Here is a 22,883-nt window from a genome sequence, read left to right on the forward strand (position 1 = left end):
TAAAGTGGGCATTAGTACACCCGACCTGTACTCCTATGCCCTGGTGGATATAGTGGGGTCCCTGCTATGTTACAGTGTCCATGCCAGCGTCGTAGTCCGTCTCTATAGACTGCGACCGGAACGCGATTTAATGGCGGGTCCCACCTGGAGGACCCTCTTACCTCCTCCCTTCTGTAGCAGCCACGCGAAACCAGGAGAGCGTCTGCGACCGTGTGCCTAGAGCCAGAGCGTCTCCGCCGCAAGTACCTGGGAACAGTGCCAGCAGGAGTATGCCACGCCGCTGGGGAGGTGATGGAGCCGCAGCACAGAATGTCACCCTGACATGTAAGTGCTGAGGCCCTTGAAGTCTTCTAAATAGCTTTTTCAGGGCTGCCCAGCGCAGCCGCCCTGTTAAGTGACCTGCTTCATGCAGGCACCAACTCTAAACTGAGCTCCAGTGCCTGGAGGTGGGGTTATATAGAGGAGGCCCCGCAATGCATCCTGGGACAGTCTATAGCTTTAGCCTGTTGGTGCCTGGATCAAGATCCATCTCTACACCCCGATGTTTCCCTGTGGAGCCAATGTACCCCGTTGCAGAAAGATGGAATACATATGATTTACTGACAGCGGCATCCTGTCTGTTGCAGTCCCGGCAGCGGGGCAGTGAGTCCGCTCGCTGTGCTTGACACCGGTTATATTCCCACTCAGTTGGTGGCGTAGATCCAACTGAGTGGGCATAACCTGCGACGTCGGGATGCCGTCCGTCGGCCTCCTGAACAGCGAGATCCGGACAGCCGGCATTTTAACTGCATCCCAGACAGAGAGAGAGAGACAGGAGAGAAGACAGAGATCCCGTCACAAGATGTTCTGTGTATTCTATACTGTGATGCTTCTCTGTACAGCGCTACGGGCTATGCTAGGGCTACATAGATTAGGGGAAGGAAAACGCAAGCACTTTATATATAAAGGATGATACTAATAATAATAGTAAGAACACTAAATACATGTGATACAGTAGATCACAGGTGTGTTCTGTGTGGGCCATAATAAAGTTTACATGACGTGAAGTAGGCAGAATGGGGGGAGCTAAATACCGTGAATCCGCAGCCCTGTGAAGAGGGTGTGGGGCCCCATTCTGTAGTAATTCAAATATGTGTGAATCGCAGCATTTTACCACAAGGGGTGCGGATTAATGGCATAAATAGTCTGGCGCCGCCCCCATATGATATGTGGCATGCCTATATTCTGTGTGTGACCACGCCTGTATCTGCATACAAAATGCTATGTTACAGTGTCAGTAATAGGATATGCAGCATGCCTGTATTGTGTGTGTGACCACAGCTGTATCTGCATACAAAATGCTACGTTACAGTGTTTTCCATGAAAACACTGTAACATACCCTTTCATATGCAGATACAGCCGCAGTCATACACAGAATATAGGCTTGTCACATATCCTATTCCTGACACTGTAATGTATAATTCAGCATGCAGATAGAGCCGTGGTCACACACAGAATTTAGGCATGCCGCATATCCTGTAACGTATCATTCCATATTATTATTATTATTACCAGTTATTTATATAGCGCACACATATTCCGCAGCGCTTTACAGAGAATATTTGGCCATTCACATCAGTCCCTGCCCCAGTGGAGCTTACAATCTATATTCCCTATTCCATGTACACACAGACACATTCACACTAGGGTTAATTTTGTTGAGAGCCAATTAACCTACCAGTATATTTTTGGATTGTGGGAGGAAACCGGAGTACCCGGAGGAAACCCACGCAAGTACGGGGAGAATATACAAACTCCACACAGTTAGGGCCATGGTGGGAATCGAACCCATGACCTCAGTGCTGTGAGGCAGTAATGCTAACCATTACACCATCCGTACTGCCCATATGCAGATACAGCTGCAGTCACACAAAGAATATAGGCATGCCGCATATCTTATTACTGACAGTGTAACGTAGCATTCCGTATGCAGATACAGCCACAGTCACACATAGAATATAGGCATGCCGCATATCTTATTACTGACAGTGTAACGTAGCATTCCGTATGCAGATACAGCCGCAGTTACACACAGAATATAGGCATGTCGCATATCCTATTACTGACACTATAACGTAGCATTACATATGCAGATACAGCCGCAGTTACACACAGAATATAGGCATGTCGCATATCCTATTACTGACACTATAATGTAGCATTCCGTATGCAGATACAGCCGCAGTCACACACAGAATATAGGCATGTCGCATATCCTATTACTGACACTATAATGTAGCATTCCGTATGCAGATACAGCCGCAGTCACACACAGAATATAGGCATGCCGCATATCTTATTACTGACACTGTAACATAGCATTCCATATGCAGATACAGCCGCAGTTACACACAGAATATAGGCATGTCGCATATCCTATTACTGACACTATAATGTAGCATTCCGTATGCAGATACAGCCGCAGTCACACACAGAATATAGGCATGCCGCATATCTTATTACTGACAGTGTAACGTAGCATTCCGTATGCAGATACAGCCGCAGTTACACACAGAATATAGGCATGTCGCATATCCTATTACTGACACTATAATGTAGCATTCCGTATGCAGATACAGCCGCAGTCACACACAGAATATAGGCATGCCGCATATCCTATTACTGACACTGTAACATAGCATTCCGTATGCAGATACAGCCGCAGTTACACACAGAATATAGGCATGCCACAGATCCTATTACTGACACTGTAACGTAGCATTCTGTATGCAGATACAGCTACACACAGAATATAGGCATGCCGCATATCATATTACTGACACTGTAACGTAGCATTCTGTATGCAGATACAGCCACAGTCATACACAGAATATAGGCATGCATCATATCATTTTAATCAGCAGAAGCTGCTTGTGCATCCTATTCACATAGCAATGCAACTTAGATGCATTTAAACGGAAAAAGTCATACATAAAGATGCTCTGTGCTACCGAGTCACGCCACGGTATGGTGTAAATAGAAGGGCTGTTTAATGTGAACGCAGCAAGGATATAGGAGTACACATCTGTACATTAGTCCTATGCAAAGTACTGTTGCTTGTGTGCTCTGGTAATGGTTAGGACAATGGGGGTCATTCCGAGTTGTTCGCTAGCTGCTTTCGTTCGCAGCGCAGCGATCAGGCAAAAAAACGGTAGTTCTGCGCATGCGTAGCGGCGCAATGCGCATGCGCGTCGTACTCTTACAACGAATGATGTAGTTTCACACAAGGTCTAGCGAAGCTTTTCAGTCGCACTGCTGACCGCAAGTGATTGACATGAAGTGGGTGTTTCTGGGTGGTAACTGACCGTTTTCAGGGAGTGAGTGGAAAAACCAGGCGTGCCAGATAAAAACGCAGGCATGGCTGGGGAAACATAGGCGTGGCTGGGCGAACTCAGGGCGTGTTCGTGACGTCAAAACAGGAACTGAACAGTCTGAAGTGATGGCAAGCTAGGAGTAGGTCTGGAGCTACTCAGAAACTGCACAAAATTATTTTGTAGCCGCTCTGCGATCCTTTCATTCGCACTTCTGCTAAGCTAAGATACACTCCCACGTGGGGCGGCGGCTTAGCGTTTGCACGGCTGCTAAAAGCAGCTAGCGAGCGAACAACTCAGAATGAGGGCCACTGGCCATCATTCCCAGTTGATCGCTCGCTAGCTACTTTTAGCAGCCGTGCAAACACATATTCCCCGCCCCACGTGGGAGTGTATTTTCACATTGCAAGTGTGTGAACGCGTGTGCAGCCGTGCGGGATGAAAAAGCTTTTTGCAGTTTCTGAGTAGCTCTGGACTTACTCAGCCGCTGCGATCACTTCAGCCTGTCCGGGGCCGGAATTGACGTCAGACACCCGCCCTGCAAACGCTTGGACACGCCTGCATTTTTCCAAACACTCCCAGAAAACGGTGAGTTGCCACCCACAAATGCCTTCTTACTGTCAATCTCCTTAAGATCCGCTGTGTGAATGGATTCTTCATTAAATCTATTGCCCAGCAATGATCCGCTTTGTACCCGTACGACGCGCCTGCGCATTGCCGTGCATATGCATGCGCAGTAGTAACATGTTCGCTGCGCTGCTAAAAATGGCAGCAAGCGATCAACTCGGAATGACCACAATGTACATTGGATGCCTCTCACTGTTTTTGCCAAATGTCCATGCACGTGTTTTGGGATATTTTTTGGACAAAGTTTAAAAACATATAATTTTATGTTGATAAAATTTAAAAAAAATTTTTTTTTAACTCCCACTCTGAATATATCATCACAGGGAAAAGAGAAAGAGAATAGAAAAGTGTCCCGGCCACCCCACAGCGGGGTTCTGCATCAGGCAGGTACACAGGCGTGCGTTCCGGACTTCCCCCCTCCGCCGCATTATGGTCTTCTCTTTCCCGGCCATCCAGGACATAGACTGCTTACCTGGCAGTCCAGCTGACCAGTCTTATGTCCCAGAGCAAGGGGTGGAGGAGGCAGTCCGTTACCCGGGGGATGGGGGAAGTCCGGAGCGGCTCCCCCGTGTCGCCGTCTGCCCATGCCAGGTAAGTACATTTGCAGGATTGTGTTGTAAGTCACAAAAAACAATGGTGGTCATTCCGAGTTGTTTGCGCGTAAATTTTTTTCGCATCGCAGCGATTTTCCGCTTATTGCGCATGCGCAATGTTCGCACTGCGACTGCGCCAAGTAAATTTGCTATGCAGTTAGGTATTTTACTCACGGCATTACGAGGTTTTTTCTTCGTTCTGGTGATCGTAATGTGATTGACAGGAAGTGGGTGTTTCTGGGCGGAAACTGGCCGTTTTATGGGAGTGTGTGAAAAAACGCTACAGTTTCTGGGAAAAACGCGGAAGTGGCCGGAGAAACGGAGGAGTGCCTGGGCGAACGCTGGGTGTGTTTGTGACGTCAAACCAGGAACGACAAGCACTGAACTGATCGCACTGGAAGAGTAAGTCTCGAGCTACTCAGAAACTGCACAGAGAAGGCTTTTCGCAATATTGCGAATCTTTCATTCGCAATTTTAAGAAGCTAAGAATCACTCCCAGTAGGCGGCGGCTTAGCGTGTGCAAAGCTGCTAAAAGCAGCTTGCGAGCGAACAACTCGGAATGAGGGCCAATATTATCTTTAAATTTAAACAGGCAACATGTCTTTAAGGTACCTCTGTAAGACGTCCACCAGCACTGCTGGCTTCTCCAGTGAGGAGTGGGGAGGAGCACTAAGTGGAAGGACCATACATACCTCCATGTGCGCATATATACCTCCATGTGCGCATACATACCTCCATGTACACATACATACCTCCATGTGCGCATACATACCTCCATGTGCGCCTACATACCTCCATGTGCACATACATACTTCCATGTTCGCATACATACCTCCATGTGCGCATACATACCTCCATGTGTGCATACATACCTCCATGTGCGTATACATACCTCCATGTGCGCATACATACCTCCATGTGCGCATACATACCTCCATGTGTGCATACATACCTCCATGTGTGCATACATACCTCCATGTGCGTATACATACCTCCATGTGCGCATACATACCTCCATGTGTGCGTACATACCTCCATGTTCGTATACATACCTCCATGTGCGCATACATACCTCCATGTGCGCATACATACCTCCATGTGTGCATACACACCTCCATGTGCGCATACATACCTCCATGTGCGTATACATACCTCCATGTGTGCATACATACCTCCATGTGTGCATACATACCTCCATGTGTGCATACATACCTCCATGTGCGCATACATACCTCCATGTGCGCATACATATCTCCATGTGCGCATACATACCTTCATTTGCGCATACATACCTCCATGTGTACATACGTACCTCCACGTATGCATACATACCTCCATGTGCGCAAACATACCTCCATGTGTGCATACATAACTCCATGTGCGCATTCATACCTCCATGTGCGCATACATACCTCCATTTGCGCATACATACCTCCATGTGCGCATACATACCTTCATGCGCGCATACATATCTCCATGCGCGCATACATACCTCCATGTGATCATACATACCTCCATGTGCGCATACATACATCCGGAGGAACGACAGCGTCATTGTGAGGGTAAACTCTGCCTCTACTGTGGAGCCGCAGATCATTTCATCAAGTTTTGTAAATACCGTCCGGGAAATCTTCTCCGACTGTGGATTGTTTACTCTCCGTGTCTCTGATCTCCAAGTCAGTTGCCAAACCTTTTAATGCCCTACTGGACTCTGGGGCTGCTGGGAATTTCGTTTATTTTTCCTGTGTTCAAAGTCTGGATTTAAAGTTGCAGTCTATCTAACGGCCTATTTCGTTGACTGCTATCAATGGTACCAGAATATCCAATGGTCTTATTACATGTCGCACAGAGCCAGTCAAGCTGCAGGTCGGAGCTCTACATCAAGAACATCTGGAGTTCCTAGTGATTCCGGAGATGCCTCATGATCTTGTCCTCGGGTTGCCTTGGCTCAAAACTCATAATCCCCACATCGACTGGAAGTCTTCACAAATTCTGTCCTGGAGTCCATTCTGTCACTCTAATTGCCTCACTCCCGTTTATCCGCTCCGTGCATCTTCCAGGTCGGACGAAGAGCTCATTCCGGAGGCCTATCAGGAGTTCACTGATGTGTTCTCTGAGCAGGCGGCTGATCAGTTACCACCCCATAGACCCTGGGACTGCCCCATTGACCTCATCCCAGGAATGATGCCGCCTCGGGGTCGCATGTACCCTCTGTCTTTGCCTGAGAACCAAGCTATGTCGGATTATATAAAATCTAATCTTCTTAAAGGATTCATTCGTCCCTCTATCTCTCCGGCTGGAGTAGGTTTCTTTTTCGTGAAGAAGAAGGACGGGGGGTTAAGACCATGTATCGATTATCGTGGCCTAAACGATGTCACCATCAAAAACAAATACACCTTGCCGCTAATCACGGAGCTATTTGATAGAGTTCGTGGAGCCCACGTTTTTACGAAGCTCGACTTGAGAGGAGCCTATAATCTTATACGCATCCGACAAGGGGACGAATGGAAGACCGCCTTCAATGCCAGAGATGGGCATTACGAATATCAGGTAATACCGTTCGGCCTCAGCAATGCTCCTGCCGTTTTCCAGGGATTTGTTACTGAAATCTTCCGAGACATGTTATACCAAAGTGTAGTGGTGTATTTAGATGACATTCTGATTTTTTCCAAGAATCTTGCAGAACACAGGATACAGGTCAAAGAGGTACTTCTCCGACTACGAAAGAATCCTCTCTACGGCAAGATTTCCAAATGTACTTTTGAGGTATCTTCAATTCCGTTCCTTGGTTATGTCATCTTGGGTACGGAGCTTCGCATGGATCCGGAAAAACTCACTGCCATTCGGGATTGGACTCTTGGGATGCTTGAATCCCCGTCAAGCTAGATGGGCGCTCTTCTTTACTCGATTCTCTTTTGTTATTAAGTACCGGGACGGGACTTTCAATACAAAAGCTGATGCTCTGTTTCGTTCCCTAACTGCCTCGGATGAAGAGAATTCCTTTGAGAGGAGTTTCATTCTCAGTCCAATCTCCATTTCCGCAGCTCCCACTTCTCTAGGTCCTCCTCCTGGAAGAATGTCCGTACCAGGTGATTCCGACTAAAAATACTGCAGTGGGCCCATATCTCCAAGTTCTCCGGTCATCCGGGGGTCCAAAAAATGTTCGAATTACTGCGAAGGTCTTACTGGTGGAACACCATGAGGAGGGATATACAAGATTATGTTAGTTCTTGTCCACAATGTACTCAGCACAAAACTCCTTGTCTGCCTCCTGCCGGATTGCTTCGTCCTCTGCCCATTCCTAGGAAACCCTGGACCCATATTTCTATGGACTTCATTACTGAGTTGCCCCTCTCCAAAGGTTGCAATACCATCTGGGTGATTGTTGATCGCTGTTCGAAGATGGTACACTTTGTTCCGTTGATAGGTCTACCAACGGCTCCCAAGCTAGCTTCACTATTTATCCGGGAGCACTTTCGTTTGCATGGGTTACCTCAGGAGGTGGTCTCAGATCGAGGGGTACAGTTCACTGCAAGGTTTTGGAGAGCTCTCCGTTCGGCTTTACAAATTAAACTCAAATTCTCTTCTGCTTACCATCCTCAAACAAATGGACAAACTGAAAGAGTCAACCAGGATTTGGAGACTTTTCTCCGCATTTATCTCTCTCCTTCACAGGACGACTGGGTGGAGCTGTTACCCTGGGCGGAGTTTGCCCATAATCATCTGTTTCACTCCTCCACTGGCGAGTCCCCATTCTTCATCAATTATGGATTCCACCCACAAGTTCCAGAATTACCAATCCTTCCGTCGGAAGAGGTTCCTGCTGTAACTTCCACTCTACAACACTTCAGTCAAATCTGGAGTAGGGTTCATGCTAACCTCAAGAAAATCTCTGACCGATACAAATTCTTTGCGGACAAGAAACGGCAGGCCGCTCCTCAATACAAGGTTGGCGATAGGGTATGGCTCTCCACCCGCAACCTCTGTCTAAAAGTACCCGCTATGAAATTTGCTCCGAGGTTCATGGGTCCTTACCCTGTTTTACAAATCCTGAATCCTGTAGTCTGCAAATTGGGTTTGCCCTCTCACTTGCGTGTACCAAATTCTTTCCATGTTTCTCTTCTTCGTCCACTGTCAAAGTCAAAAATATTACATAAAGAGAACATACAAACTACACACATTTAAGTCGCTATACTTGCAAATATGCGCAGCGAGCACAGCAATATATTGTAACACACACATTTACACGGACATGCCACAGAGATGGATTCGACACTTATTTCATACAGTATATAATTATAATAATATCAAGCACCAGACATGCTGATTTAAAATCACCTAATGAATTAATGTCATGAATGTGTATTATTTGAACGGAACCAGATACACCTGTCATGTTTACTTTTAAAACAAGCAGATTGGTGTGTAGATTAATTTGATACGTGTTATTAAGTTGTAGGACATTGCAGCGGATAGTTATGATTGAATGTATAAAAGCTAAAATCACTTTGTTAGAACAATGAATGATACAGTGAACAGGGAACTCAGGCCAGCCCTTTGGCAGTCTTCAGGGCTGAACCTGATCAGCATATACAAAGAGAATAGTGACTCAATCATGAATGAGAGAGAGACCCCTCCCCCAGGAACTAGTCACACAGGAAGGTAGTTCCTGTTTCTGGGGGTCTCAGAGTTAGTTGCTTTTGGTCAAAGAGGGAGATGGAGGTCTTGCATGATTTTACAGAGGAAAGAGAGAAAGAGAGAGACATATGGAGGGACAAACTTATATGAGAAAGATCTGGTAATTGTATCGCTGGCATTTAACTGTAACCATATGTAACTGTGTTTTAACTATGTTCTAACTGTTTACTGTGTGAGTTGTATTCATGAAACTATAGGTATACTGTACTTTGTAATATATATTGAATCCATATCCTTTTAACAACAAATATATACATCAATGAGATTTGGAACCCAGATAATGTGTGGGTGTATTGTTTTCTCTTATGGGATACAGTGTTTTGCGATGTACAGCGCACTTTTATCGTATATGGTAGTAAGAGGTGCAGGCATTTACAATATATATTAGAGCGGGCATTTTAAATATTTGTGAGAAATCAATTTGACATTCATACCACTTATCCTAAATCGTTTCCATTCGGAATCTTCTAGTCCAACCTCGGTGGAGATTGAAACTGGAACAGAATTTGAGATCAAAACTATTCTGGACTCTCGTTACTATCACAAGAATCTACAATATTTGGTAGAATGGAAGGGTTATGGACCTGAAGAAAGAAGTTGAGTAAAGGCTTCTGAGGTCACTGCTCCTCGACTAGTTCAGATCTTCCATTCTAGACATCCAACGAAACCAGAAAAGTGTCCAGGGGCCACTCCTAGAGGAGGGGGTACTGTCACATCGCCGCAGCCGCCGCACTTGCCTCTCCAGGTGCGCTGGCTCTCCTGGCGGTCGTCCCCGCTGGTGGGCTCCGGGTCCCGGCGTCCGTTGTCGCTGGTCCCGGCGGTCTTCCAGAGTGTGGCCGCCGCCGGTGCGCCCGGCGTCCACGGAGATGAGTGGGCGGGTGACGTCATCAGCTATCCTCCCCCTGCCAATCAAACCGGGGCGTGAAGTTTAAAAGCAGACGCCGGGCAGAGGCCCGGCGCCTGAGTATCATCTCTTTCCTCGAAAGTGAACTCCAGTGCTTCAGCGTCCAAGTGTCTCCTACTGCAGCTTTCAACTCCTGTGCTCCAGCATTCAGTGTTCCCTATTGCTGCTTTCAACTCCTTTGCTACAGCATTCAGCGCGCTCTTCTGCTGCACAGACCTCTGTGCATTCAGCATCCTGTGAGTCGCTCAGTAGCATAGACACCAGTGTAACCAGCATTCAGCGAGACTTTCTGCCAAACGAACTCCAGTGCTTACTGTGTTCAGCATGTCTCCTAGCTGTAACAAACTTCAGTGCTTTCACCGTTCAGTGTGCTTCAGCAACGCTCACAATCCTTTGTCACCGTGTGCTTCAGTAACGCTCTCAATAATTTGTCAACGTGTCCCTCAGCAACGCTCTCGATCATTTGTCACCGAGTGCTTCAGCAACGCTCACAATCATTTGTCACCGTTTTCTTCAACATCGCTCACAAATCCTCTAATTCACTGTGCTTTCAGCACCGTCCTTAAATCCCTGTATCTGTGCTTGTCAGCCTCACCCCCAGTGCTCTTCAGCATCGCTCACAATGATTCTTTAGCATCACTCACAGTATTCACCAGCACCGTTCTCAAGTCCTTGTCTTTCAGGTGGCAGCCAGTATCCGTCACGAACCTTGTCTGCCGCTAAGTCCTGCATGAAGAAAACCTACATTCGGCCATCCCTACTTCGGCCCAGCTGTGGTTCCCCTTCCCGGTCACCGGAAGAACCCCCGAGTTCACAACACTCTCAACCCAGGTCAGTGATACTAGCCATCCATCTAAAAGGAGACGATGATAACAATTTGTGTAACTATTATACCCAATTACATTGTTATGTTTACAAAGAATGTTCTCTAGCATTAATTTATATGCTTGAACCAAAGCAGTTATTATTGTTTTGTTACATTTTAATAAATGAATTCAAAATTGTAATGCTGACCTAAAAACATTGTTTAAATGATGCTGATTACAAAGCATTGGTGTTTATATTATGCTAATTATCACGCACTTAAGGCTACTTTGGCCTGATTTTTGTATATTTAATACATATTTTTGTTTTAAGTTTTATTTGTCAAGTATATTTGTATGCTGCAAAAAAAAACATTCTTGGTTGAATTTGTCAGCTCTACACATACCTACGTTTCATTCATATTTATAAGGTTAGAAACAACCAAAGATATCTGTGTTTGAGGCCTCATTCTGGCTTAATTTACAAACATACCCACCACATTAATGAGAATTCACTAACATTATATAGTGGTGCTGAACAAATAAAACCCGTTAGGAAACTTTTTTTTTATAGCTTGCAATTATTCTTGAGTTCTCAAGCAATTAGTTATTTTGAAACATAACCCACCTTAAAATAATTTTATCCTGTACTTTTTATGGGCTACAAATATGTAAATACACTGACATATCAGTGAACGTATATGAGCCAAATACAGATACTTTATCTCTAAAATGACATGGGAAATATTAAGCACTCTTTCAGAACTGGATGCAGCACACATTTCAGGAGGGACTACCTGATTTGCACCTGAAGTACAATCTTTCATTATGAAGTCCATCACCTGTGATCGTCCTAGGATACATATTTTACCACAGGTGATGGAAAACATTAATTTAGAGGTCACATAAATGAACACTTTCTTGGTACATTGTGCAGGATGCTGAGTAATTATACTTTTTTCATTTTTTAAGACAGCAATGTTGTGTAAATAAGAATTTACTTACCGATAATTCTATTTCTCATAGTCCGTAGTGGATGCTGGGGACTCCGTAAGGACCATGGGGAATAGCGGCTCCGCAGGAGACTGGGCACATCTAAAGAAAGCTTTAGGACTATCTGGTGTGCACTGGCTCCTCCCCCTATGACCCTCCTCCAAGCCTCAGTTAGGATACTGTGCCCGGACGAGCGTACACAATAAGGAAGGATTTTGAATCCCGGGTAAGACTCATACCAGCCACACCAATCACACCGTATAACCTGTGATCTGAACCCAGTTAACAGCATGATAACAGAGGAGCCTCTGAAAGATGGCTCACAACAATAATAACCCGATTTTTGTAACAATAACTATGTACAAGTATTGCAGACAATCCGCACTTGGGATGGGCGCCCAGCATCCACTACGGACTATGAGAAATAGAATTATCGGTAAGTAAATTCTTATTTTCTCTAACGTCCTAAGTGGATGCTGGGGACTCCGTAAGGACCATGGGGATTATACCAAAGCTCCCAAACGGGCGGGAGAGTGCGGATGACTCTGCAGCACCAAATGAGAGAACTCCAGGTCCTCCTCAGCCAGGATATCAATTTTGTAGTATTTTACAAACGTATTTGCTCCTGACCAAGTAGCTGCTCGGCAAAGTTGTAAAGCCGAGACCCCTCGGGCAGCCGCCCAAGATGAGCCCACCTTCCTTGTGGAGTGGGCATTTACAGATTTTTGGCTGTGGCAGGCCTGCCACAGAATGTGCAAGCTGAATTGTACTACAAATCCAACGAGCAATAGTCTGCTTAGAAGCAGGAGCACCCAGCTTGTTGGGTGCACACAGGATAAACAGCGAGTCAGATTTCCTGACTCCAGCCCTCCTGGAAACATATATTTTCAGGGCACTGACAACGTCTAGCAACTTGGAGGCCTCCAAGTCCCTAGTAGCCGCAGGCACCACCAATAGGTTGGTTCAGGTGAGACGCTGAAACCACCTTGGGGAGAAACTGAGGACGAGTCCTCAATTCCGCCCTGTCCGAATGGAAAATCAGATAAGGGCTTTTTCAGGATAAAGCCGCCAATTCTGACACGCGCCTGGCCCAGGCCAGGGCCAACAGCATGACCACTTTCCATGTGAGATATTTTAACTCCACAGATTTAAGTGGTTCAAACCAATGTGACTTTTGGAACCCAAAACTACATTGAGATCCCAAAGTGCCACTGGAGGCACAAAAGGAGGCTGTATATGCAGTACCCCTTTTACAAACGTCTGAACTTCAGGGACTGAAGCTAGTTCTTTTTGGAAGAAAATTGACAGGGCCGAAATTTGAACCTTAATGGACCCCAATTTCAGGCCCATAGACACTCCTGTTTGCAGGAAATGTAGGAATCGACCCAGTTGAATTTCCTCCGTCGGGCCTTACTGGCCTCGCACCACGCAACATATTTTCGCCAATTGCGGTGATAATGTTTTTGCGGTTACATCCTTCCTGGCTTTGATCAGGATAGGGATGACTTCATCCGGAATGCCTTTTTTCCTTCAGGATCCGGCGTTCAACCGCCATGCCGTCAAACGCAGCCGCGGTAAGTCTTGGAACAGACAGGGTCCTTGCTGGAGCAGGTCCCTTCTTAGAGGTAGAGGCCACGGATCCTCCGTGAGCATCTCTTGAAGTTCCGGTTACCAAGTCCTTCTTGGCCAATCCGGAACCACGAATATAGTGCTTACTCCTCTCCATCTTATCAATCTCAGTACCTTGGGTATGAGAGGCAGAGGAGGGAACACATACCCTGACTGGTACACCCACGGTGTTACCAGAGCGTCTACAGCTTATTGCCTGAGGGTCCCTGGACCTGGCGCAATACCTGTCGAGTTTTTAATCATGTGGAAGACTTCTGGGTGAAGTCCCCACTCTCCCGGGTGGAGGTCGTGCTGAGGAAGTCTGCTTCCCAGTTGTCCACTCCCGGAATGAATACTGCTGACAGTGCTATCACATGATTTTCCGCCCAGCGAAGAATCCTTGCAGCTTCTGCCATTGCCCTCCTGCTTCTTGTGCCACCCTGTCTGTTTACGTGGGTGACTGCCGTGATGTTGTCCGACTGGATCAACACCGGCTGACCTTGAAGCAGAGGTCTTGCTAAGCTTAGAGCATTGTAAATGTCCCTTAGCTTCAGGATATTTATGTGAAGTGATGTCTCCAGGCTTGACCATAAGCCCTGGATATTCCTTCCCTGTGTGACTGCTCCCCAGCCTCGCAGGCTGGCATCAGTGGTCACCAGGACCCAGTCCTGAATGCCTAATCTGCGGCCCTCTAGAAGATGAGCACTCTGCAACCACCACAGGAGGGACACCCTTGTCCTTGGTGACAGGGTTATCCGCTGATGCATCTGAAGATGCGATCCGGACCATTTGTCCAGCAGGTCCCACTGGAAAGTTCTTGCGTGGAATCTGCCGAATGGGATTGCTTCGTAGGAAGCCACCATTTTACCCAGAACCCTTGTGCATTGATGCACTGAGACTTGGCTCGGTTTTAGGAGGTTCCTGACTAGCTCGGATAACTCCCTGGCTTTCTCCTCCGGGAGAAACACCTTTTTCTGGACTGTGTCCAGGATCATCCCTAGGAACAGAAGACACGTCGTCGGAACCAGGTGCGATTTTGGAATATTGAGAATCCAATCGTGCTGCCGCAACACTACCTGAGATAGTGCTACACCGACCTCCAACTGTTCCCTGGATCTTACCCTTATCAGGGAATTGTCCAAGGAAGGGATAACTAAAATTCACTTCCTTCGAAGGAATATCATCATTTCGGCCATTACCTTGGTAAAGACCCGGGGTGCCGTGTACCATCCATACGGCAGCGTCTGAACTGATAGTGACAGTTCTGTACCATAAACCTGAGGTACCCTTGGTGAGAAGGGTAAATTTTGACATGAAGGTAAGCATCCTTGATGTCCCGAGACATCATGTAGTCCCCTTCTTCCAGGTTCGCAATCACTGCTCTGAGTGACTCAATCTTGAATTTGAACCTCTGTACGTAAGTGTTCAAAGATTTTAGATTTAGAATCGGTCTCACCGAGCCGTCCGGCTTCGGTACCACAACAGTGTGGAATAATACCCCGTTCCCTGTTGCAGGAGGGGTATCTTGATTATCACCTGCTGGGAATACAGCTTGTGAATGGCTTCCAAAACTGTCTCCCTGTCAGAAGGAGACATCGGTAAAGCCGGCTTTAGGAAACGGCGAGGGGGAGACGTCTCGAATTCTAATTTGTACCCCTGAGATATCACCTGAAGGATCCAGGGGTCTACTTGCGAGTGAGCCCACTGCGCGCTGAAATTCATTGAGACGGGCCCCCCACCGTGCCTGATTCTGCTTGTAAAGCCCCAGCGTATACTGAGGGCTTGGCAGAGGCGGGAGAGGGTTTCTGTTCCTGGGAACTGGCTGATTTCTGCAGCCTTTTTCCTCTCCCTCTGTCACGGGGCAGAAATGAGGAACCTTTTGCCCGCTTGTCCACGAAAAGACTGCGCCTGATAATACGGCGTCTTCTCATGTTGAGAGGCGACCTGGGGTACAAACGTGGAATTCCCAGCTGTTGCCGTGGCCACGAGGTCTGAAAGACCGACCCCAAATAACTCCTCCCTTAATAAAGCAATACTTCCAAATGCCGTTTGGAATACGCATCACCTGACCACTGACGTGTCCATAACCCTCTACTGGTAGAAATGGACTTGATGCCAGTCGGCAAATATTCCGCTGTGCATCACGCATATATAAAAATGCATCTTTTAAATGCTCTATAGGCAAAAATATACTGTCCCTATCTAGGGTATCAATATTTTCAGTCAGGGAATCCGACCACGCCAACCCAGCACTGCACATCCAGGCTGAGGCGATTGCTGGTCGCAGTATAACACCAGTATATGTGTAAATACCTTTTAGGATACCCTCCTGCTTTCTATCAGCAGGATCCTTAAGGGCGGCCATCTCAGGCGAAGGTAGAGCCCTTACAAGCGTGTGAGCGCTTTATCCCCCCTAGGGGGTGTTTCCCAACACACCCTAACCTCTGGCGGGAAAGGATATAATGCCAATAACATTTTAGAAATTATCCGTTGTTATCGGGGGAAACCCACGCATCATCACACACCTCATTTAATTTCTCAGATTCAGGAAAACTACAGGTAGTTTTTCCTCACCGAACATAATACCCCTTTTTTTGGTGGTACTCGTATTATCAGAAATGTGTAAAACATTTTTCATTGCCTCAATCATGTAACGTATGGCCCTACTGGAAGTCACATTCGTCTCTTCACCGTCGACACTGGAGTCAGTATCCGTGTCGGCGTCTATATCTGCCATCTGAGGTAACGGGCGCTTTAGAGCCCCTGACGGCCTATGAGACGTCTGGACAGGCACAAGCTGAATAGCCGGCTGTCTCATGTCAACCACTGTCTTTTATACAGAGCTGACACTGTCACGTAATTCCTTCCAACAGTTCATCCACTCAGGTGTCGACCCCCTAGGGGGTGACATCACTATTACAGGCAATCTGCTCCGTCTCCACATCATTTTTCTCCTCATACATGTCGACACAAAAGTACCGACATACAGCACACACACAGGGAATGCTCTGATAGAGGACAGGACCCCACTAGCCCTTTGGGGAGACAGAGGGAGAGTTTGCCAGCACACACCAGAGCGCTATATATATACAGGGATAACCTTATATAAGTGTTTTTCCCCTTATAGCTGCTGTATAGTTAATACTGCGCCTAATTAGTGCCCCCCCTCTCTTTTTTTTAACCCTTTCTGTAGTGTAGTGACTGCAGGGGAGAGACAGGGAGCTTCCCTCCAACGGAGCTGTGAGGGAAAATGGCGCCAGTGTGCTGAGGAGATAGGCTCCGCCCCTTTTTCGCGGACTTTTCTCCCGCTTTTTTATGGATTCTGGCAGGGGTTAAATGCATCCATATAGCCCAGGAGCTATATGTGATGCATTTTTTTTGCCATCCAAGGTGTTTTTATTGCGTCTCAGGGCGCCCCCCCCCAGCGCCCTGCACCCTCAGTGACCGAAGTGTGAAGTGTGCTGAGAGCAATGGCGCACAGCTGCAGTGCTGTGCGCTACCTTGTTGAAGACAGGACGTCTTCTGCCGCCGATTTTCCGGACCTCTTCAGTCTTCTGGCTCTGTAAGGGGGACGGCGGCGCGGCTCCGGGACCCATCCATGGCTGGGCCTGTGATCGTCCCTCTGGAGCTAATGTCCAGTAGCCGTAAGAAGCCCAATCCACTCTGCACGCAGGTGAGTTCGCTTCTTCTCCCCTTAGTCCCTCGATGCAGTGAGCCTGTTGCCAGCAGGTCTCACTGAAAATAAAAAACCTAAACTAAAACTTTCACTAAGAAGCTCAGGAGAGCCCCTAGTGTGCACCCTTCTCGTTCGGGCACAGAGATCTAACTGAGGCTTGGAGGAGGGTCATAGGGGGAGGAGCCAGTGCACACCAGATAGTCCTAAAGCTTTCTTTAGATGTGCCCAGTCTCCTGCGGAGCCGCTATTCCCCATGGTCCTTACGGAGTCCCCAGCATCCACTTAGGACGTTAGAGAAATATACTTACCGTGAAGTCATTGTCTAGCACTGATGACCTAACCTGCCTCCCACTCTCTGTGCTCACAGAATCACCATATGAAACCAGTAGCCCATTCTGCTACCTGCGTGTTGCATAATCCGGCAGAGCTAGGCACAGATTATGCAACACGCAGCAGTAGCACACAATGTCACAGTTTTGCCAGTGCCAGATTAAGGTCCTCATGGGCCTGGAGCTGAAATTTATGAAGGGCCTATTGTGTGCCGCCGCAAAGGGTGTGGCCAGCATGGTGGGGGTGTGGCTACTGGTATGGGTGTGTGGCCAGTGCTGTGTGTGTGTGTGTGTGTGTGTGTGTGTGTGTGTGTGTGTGTGTGTGTGTGTGTGTGTGTGTGTGTGTGTGTGTGTGTGTGTGTGTGTGCGCGAGTTTGAAACATTTTTAAACAGTTTTTAACTATCTGTCTATAAAAATAGTGCACTCACATACTGAGTGTTATAACGTGTATAAGGGGGTGGTCTTCAGTATGCCGAATGTTGGGATCCGGGCGCACAGTATACCGGCGCCGGGATCCCGACACCTGGAATACCGACAGCTATTCTCCCTCGTGGGGGTCCATGACCCCCCTGGAGGGAGAATAAATAGCGTGGTGCGCGCTACGTGCCCGCAGCGTGGTGAGCGCAGCGAGCCCGCAAGGGGCTACTTTGCGCTCGCCACACTGTCGGTATGCCAGCGGTCAGGCTCCCTGCGCCGGTATGCTGGTCGCCGGGAGCCCGGACGCCGGCATACCATACTACACCCGTATAAGGAGTACTACAGTGAGTCGCAACGTGTATAAGGCACTCTACTGTGTGGCGTTGTGTATAATGAGCACTACTGTGTGTGGCGTTACATGTATAAGGCATACTACTGTGTGGCATTATGTGTATAAGGAGCGCTGCTGTGTGGTGTTACGTGTATAAGAAGCACTGCTGTGTGGCAGGACATGTGTAAGGAGCGCTGCTGTGTGACATTACGTGTATAAGAAGTGCTGCTGTGTGGGATTACATGTATAAGGAGCACTGCTGTGTGACATTACGTGTATAAGGAGCGCTGCTGTGTGACATTATGTGTATAAGAAGTGCTGCTGTGTGGGATTACATGTATAAGGAGCACTGCTGTGTGACATTACGTGTATAAGGAGCGCTGCTGTGTGACATTACGTGTATAAGAAGTGCTGCTGTGTGGGATTACATGTATAAGGAGCACTGCTGTGTGACATTATGTGTATAAGGAGCGCTGCTGTGTGACATTACGTATATAAGAAGCACTGCTGTGTGGCAGGACATGTGTAAGGAGCGCTGCTGTGTGACATTACGTGTATAAGAAGTGCTGCTGTGTGGGATTACATGTATAAGGAGCACTGCTGTGTGACATTACGTGTATAAGGAGCGCTGCTATGTGGTGTTACGTATATAAGAAGCACTGCTGTGTGGCAGGACATGTGTAAGGAGCGCTGCTGTGTGACATTACATGTATAAGAAGTGCTGCTGTGTGGGATTACATGTATAAGGAGCACTGCTGTGTGGCATTATGTGTATAAGGAGCGCTGCTGTGTGGCATTACGTGTATAAGCAGCACTACTGTGTGGCAGGACATGTGTAAGAAGCGCTGCTGGGTGGTGTTACGTGTATAAGAAGCACTGCTGAGTGGCGGGACATGTGTAAGAAGCATTGTTGTGTGACGTTACGTGTATAAGTAGTGCTGCTGTGTGGGATTACAAGTATAAGGAGCGCTGCTGTGTGGTGTAAGGTTTGTAATTAGCGCTGCTGTATGGTGTAAGGTGGGTAAGGAGCACTACTGTGTGGCGTAAGGTGTTTAAGGTGCACGGCTGTGTGGCGTAACGTGTAAAAAGAGCGCTGGTGTGTGGTGTAAGGTGTATAATGAGTGCTGCTGTGTGGTGTAAGGTGTATAATGAGCGCTGCTGTGTGGTGTAAGGTGTATGAGTGCTGCTGTGTGGTGTAAGGTGTATAAAGAGCGCTGTTGTGTGGCTTAAGGTGTATAATGAGGGCTGTTGTGTGGCTTAAGGTGTATAATGAGGGCTGTTGTGTGGCTTAAGGTGTATAATGAGCGCTGCTGTGTAGTGTAAGGTGTATAATGAGCGCTGCTGTGTAGTGTAAGGTGTATAATGAGGGCTGTTGTGCGGCGTAAGGTGTATAATGAGGGCTGCTGTGTAGTGTAAGGTGTATAATGAGGGCTGCTGTGTAGTGTAAGGTGTATAATGAGCGCTGCTGTGTAGTGTAGGGTGTATAATGAGGGCTGCTGTGTAGTGTAAGGTGTATAATGAGTGCTACTGTGTAGTGTAAGGTGTATAATGAGTGCTGCTGTGTAGTGTAAAGTGTATAATGAGGGCTGCTGTGTAGTGTAAGGTGTATAATGAGGGCTGCTGTGTAGTGTAAGGTGTATAATGAGTGCTGCTGTGTAGTGTAAGGTGTATTAGGAGCGCTGCTGTGTGGTGCCATTTGAGGGTACTATTGTGTGGTGATACCCCTTCTCAGTGAGACCAAACCCCACTTTTTGGGTGGTCCCTATTTTGTATATGGGAGGGGGGGCCCAATGCATATTGATGCGCCTGGGCCCACCACTCTCTAGTTCCGCCACTGGGAGGGAAACAGGTGAAAGAACAGGGTTGGGAGGAAGAATAGTGGCTATATGGGAGGAAGACAGGAGGGAGATATGGGAAGAGCAATGGAAGATGGGAGGAAGACAGGGGGAAGAACAGTCAGGTGTTCTGGTGGCTGGGGGAATCAGACTAGTGATGAGGGAGGAGGGGGATTAGCCTGGTTACAAGGGATGGAAAGAGGATTAGCCTGGTGAGGAGGGGGGGGGGGGTAGCCTGGTGACAGGGGGAGGGAGGATTAGTCTGGTAAGGGGGGCGGGGGGGGGGGGGTTAGCCTGCTGATGGGGGGAGGAGGGGGATTAGCCTGGTGATGGGGGATGAGGGCAAATTAGTCTGGTTAGGGGGGGGGGGGTGGTTAGCCTGGTGATGGGGAGGAGGGGGATTAGCCTGGTGATGGGGGAGGAGGGCAGATTAGTCTGGTTGGGGGGGTTAGCCTGGTGATGGGGAGGAGGGGGATTAGCCTGGTGATGGGAGAGGAGGGCAGATTAGTCTGGTGGGGGAGGGTTTAGCCTGGTGACGGGGAGGAGGGTTATTAGTTTTGTGAGGGGGAGGGTTAGCCTGGTGACAGGGGGAGGAGGGGGATTATTTTTGTGAGGGGGGGTTAGCCTGGTTATAGGGGGGGAGGATTTGCCTGGTGACAGGAGGAGGATTAGACTGGTAAGTGGGGGCAGGTTAGCCTGGTGACAGGGGTAGGAGGGGGGATTAGTCTGGTGAGAGGTGTCGGTTAGCCTGGTGACAGGGGTAGGGGGGGGGGATTAGTTTGGTGAGAGGTGTCGGTTATTCTGGTGAGAGGTGTCGGTTAGCTGGTGACAGGGGTGGGGGGGTGGATTAGTCTGGTGAGGGGGGGTTAGCCTGGTGACAGGGGTGGGGATGGGAGAGTTAGGCCGGTGAGGAGGGGGGGTAGTCTGGTGACAGGGTGAAGGAGGGGGATTAGTCTAGTTTAGGGGGGATTAGCCTGCTCTGGGTAGGGTGGGGGGGGGATTAGCCTGGTGACAGGGGGAGGAGAGGGGATTAGTCTGGTGAGGGGTGTTGGTTAGCCTGGTGACAGGGTGCGGAGGGTGGATTAGGCTGGTGAGGAGGGGAAGTAGCCTGGTGACAGGGGTAGGAGGGGGGGGGGGTTAGGCCGGTGATGAGGGGTGTAGTCTGGTGACAGGGGAAGGAGGGGGGGTTAGGTGGTGAGGAGGGGGGTAGTCTGGTGACAGGGGAAGGAGGGGGCGTTAGGCTGGTGGGGAGGGGGGTAGTCTGGTGACAGGGGAAGGAGGGGGGTTAGGCTGGTGAGGAGGGGGGTAGTGTGGTGACAGGGGAAGAAGGGGGGGCTAGGCTGATGAGGAGGGGTAGTCTGGTGACAGGGGAAGGAGGGGGGGTTAGGCTGGTGAGGAGGGGGGTTGTCTGGTGACAGGGGAAGGAGGGGGGGCTAGGCTGATGAGGAGGGGGTAGTCTGGTGACAGGGGAAGGAGGGGGGGTTAGGCTGGTGAGGAGGGGGGTAGTCTGGTGACAGGAGAAGGAGGGGGGGCTAGGCTAATGAGGAGGGGGTAGTCTGGTGACAGGGGAAGGAGGGGGGTTAGGCTGGTGAGGAGGGGGTAGTCTGGTGACAGGGGAAGGAGGGGGATTAGTCTAGTCTTGGGGAGGGGATTAGCCTGCTCTGGGGAGGGGGGGGGGGGAATTAGCCTGGTGACAGTGGGAGGAGAAGGGACTAGTCTGGTTGTGGGGGGGAGGGGGCACAGGAGGCGCTTTCACTACACACTGCAGAGTTTTGGGTTATATATTATATTTTGTTTATTACAGTACCTGCAGGGCCGGATTAACAATGGGGCTGATGGAGCTGCAGCTCCAAGCCCACCTTCAAAATAGGCCCACAGCAACTGCATACTGCTGTGCTGCTGTAAACAGGAAAAAAAATTCCTGCTACAGCAGATTGCCAGTGACGCTGCGGTGTGGTGACCACAGCTGCAGAGCAGAGCCACCCCGCCAGCACCTCGCTGCAGGACAAGACGATCAAGCCAGCGGCACTAGGACCCAGCGCTGCTGCTGACGGCATCTCCGCAGTGGGGATGAGTGGTAGGGGACAGGGCAGGCCTTTACATAACACAGCGTACGCGACGGGCAGCCTGGACCACGACCCCAGCCTACCATGAAGCCCTTGCTGAAATTCCTGCTCTGGCGGCTCCCGCGCTGTTCTTTTCTCAGCCGCGGCTCCATCTAGATGCCAGACGGGCCGTCCGCGGCTGTGCCGTGATTGGAGGCCGTGGAAGGCCGGGTGTCCCCCTCACACTGCCCGGTGCAAGTAGGTCAGAAACCCCGGAGTCCCCTCTTATACCATTACTGGTGCCGCAAGTGACAGGTACTGTAATAAACAAAATATAATATATAACCCAAAACTCTGCAGTGTGTAGTGAAAGCGCCTCCTGTGCCCCCTCCCCCCACAACCAGACTAGTCCCTTCTCCTCCCACTGTCACCAGGCTAATTCCCCCCCCCCCTCCCCAGAGCAGGCTAATCCCCTCCCCAAGACTAGACTAATCCCCCTCCTTCCCCTGTCACCAGACTACCCCTCCTCACCAGCCTAACCCCCCTCCTTCCCCTGTCACCAGACTACCCCCTCCTCATTAGCCTAGCCCCCCCTCCTTCTCCTGTCACCAGACTACCCCCCCTCCTCACCAGCCTAACCCCCCCTCCTTCCCCTGTCACCAGACTACCCCC

General features: G+C 48.9%; 1 protein-coding gene across 2 annotated transcripts in view; it reads right to left on the reverse strand.

Annotated features, from left to right (window-relative positions):
- CCKBR (cholecystokinin B receptor) overlaps window positions 1–22,883 on the reverse strand; it is a 197,255-nt gene that overhangs the window by 167,561 nt on the left and 6,811 nt on the right. Inside the window, exons 2-3 of one of the 2 annotated variants that reach the window (XM_063950794.1) lie at window positions 10,818–11,026; window positions 8,607–8,702 (exon numbers count right to left, since the gene is read on the reverse strand). In XM_063950794.1, coding sequence (XP_063806864.1) covers window positions 8,607–8,702; window positions 10,818–10,905 — 184 coding nt within the window. In that variant the 5' untranslated portion in view covers window positions 10,906–11,026. The remainder of the gene's footprint in view (window positions 1–8,606; window positions 8,703–10,817; window positions 11,027–22,883) is intronic. The other variant, XM_063950795.1, reaches the window with a different exon arrangement.

Source organism: Pseudophryne corroboree, chromosome 2, assembly GCF_028390025.1.
Source record: "Pseudophryne corroboree isolate aPseCor3 chromosome 2, aPseCor3.hap2, whole genome shotgun sequence".
In the NCBI taxonomy this organism is placed as follows: Eukaryota; Metazoa; Chordata; class Amphibia; order Anura; family Myobatrachidae; genus Pseudophryne; species Pseudophryne corroboree.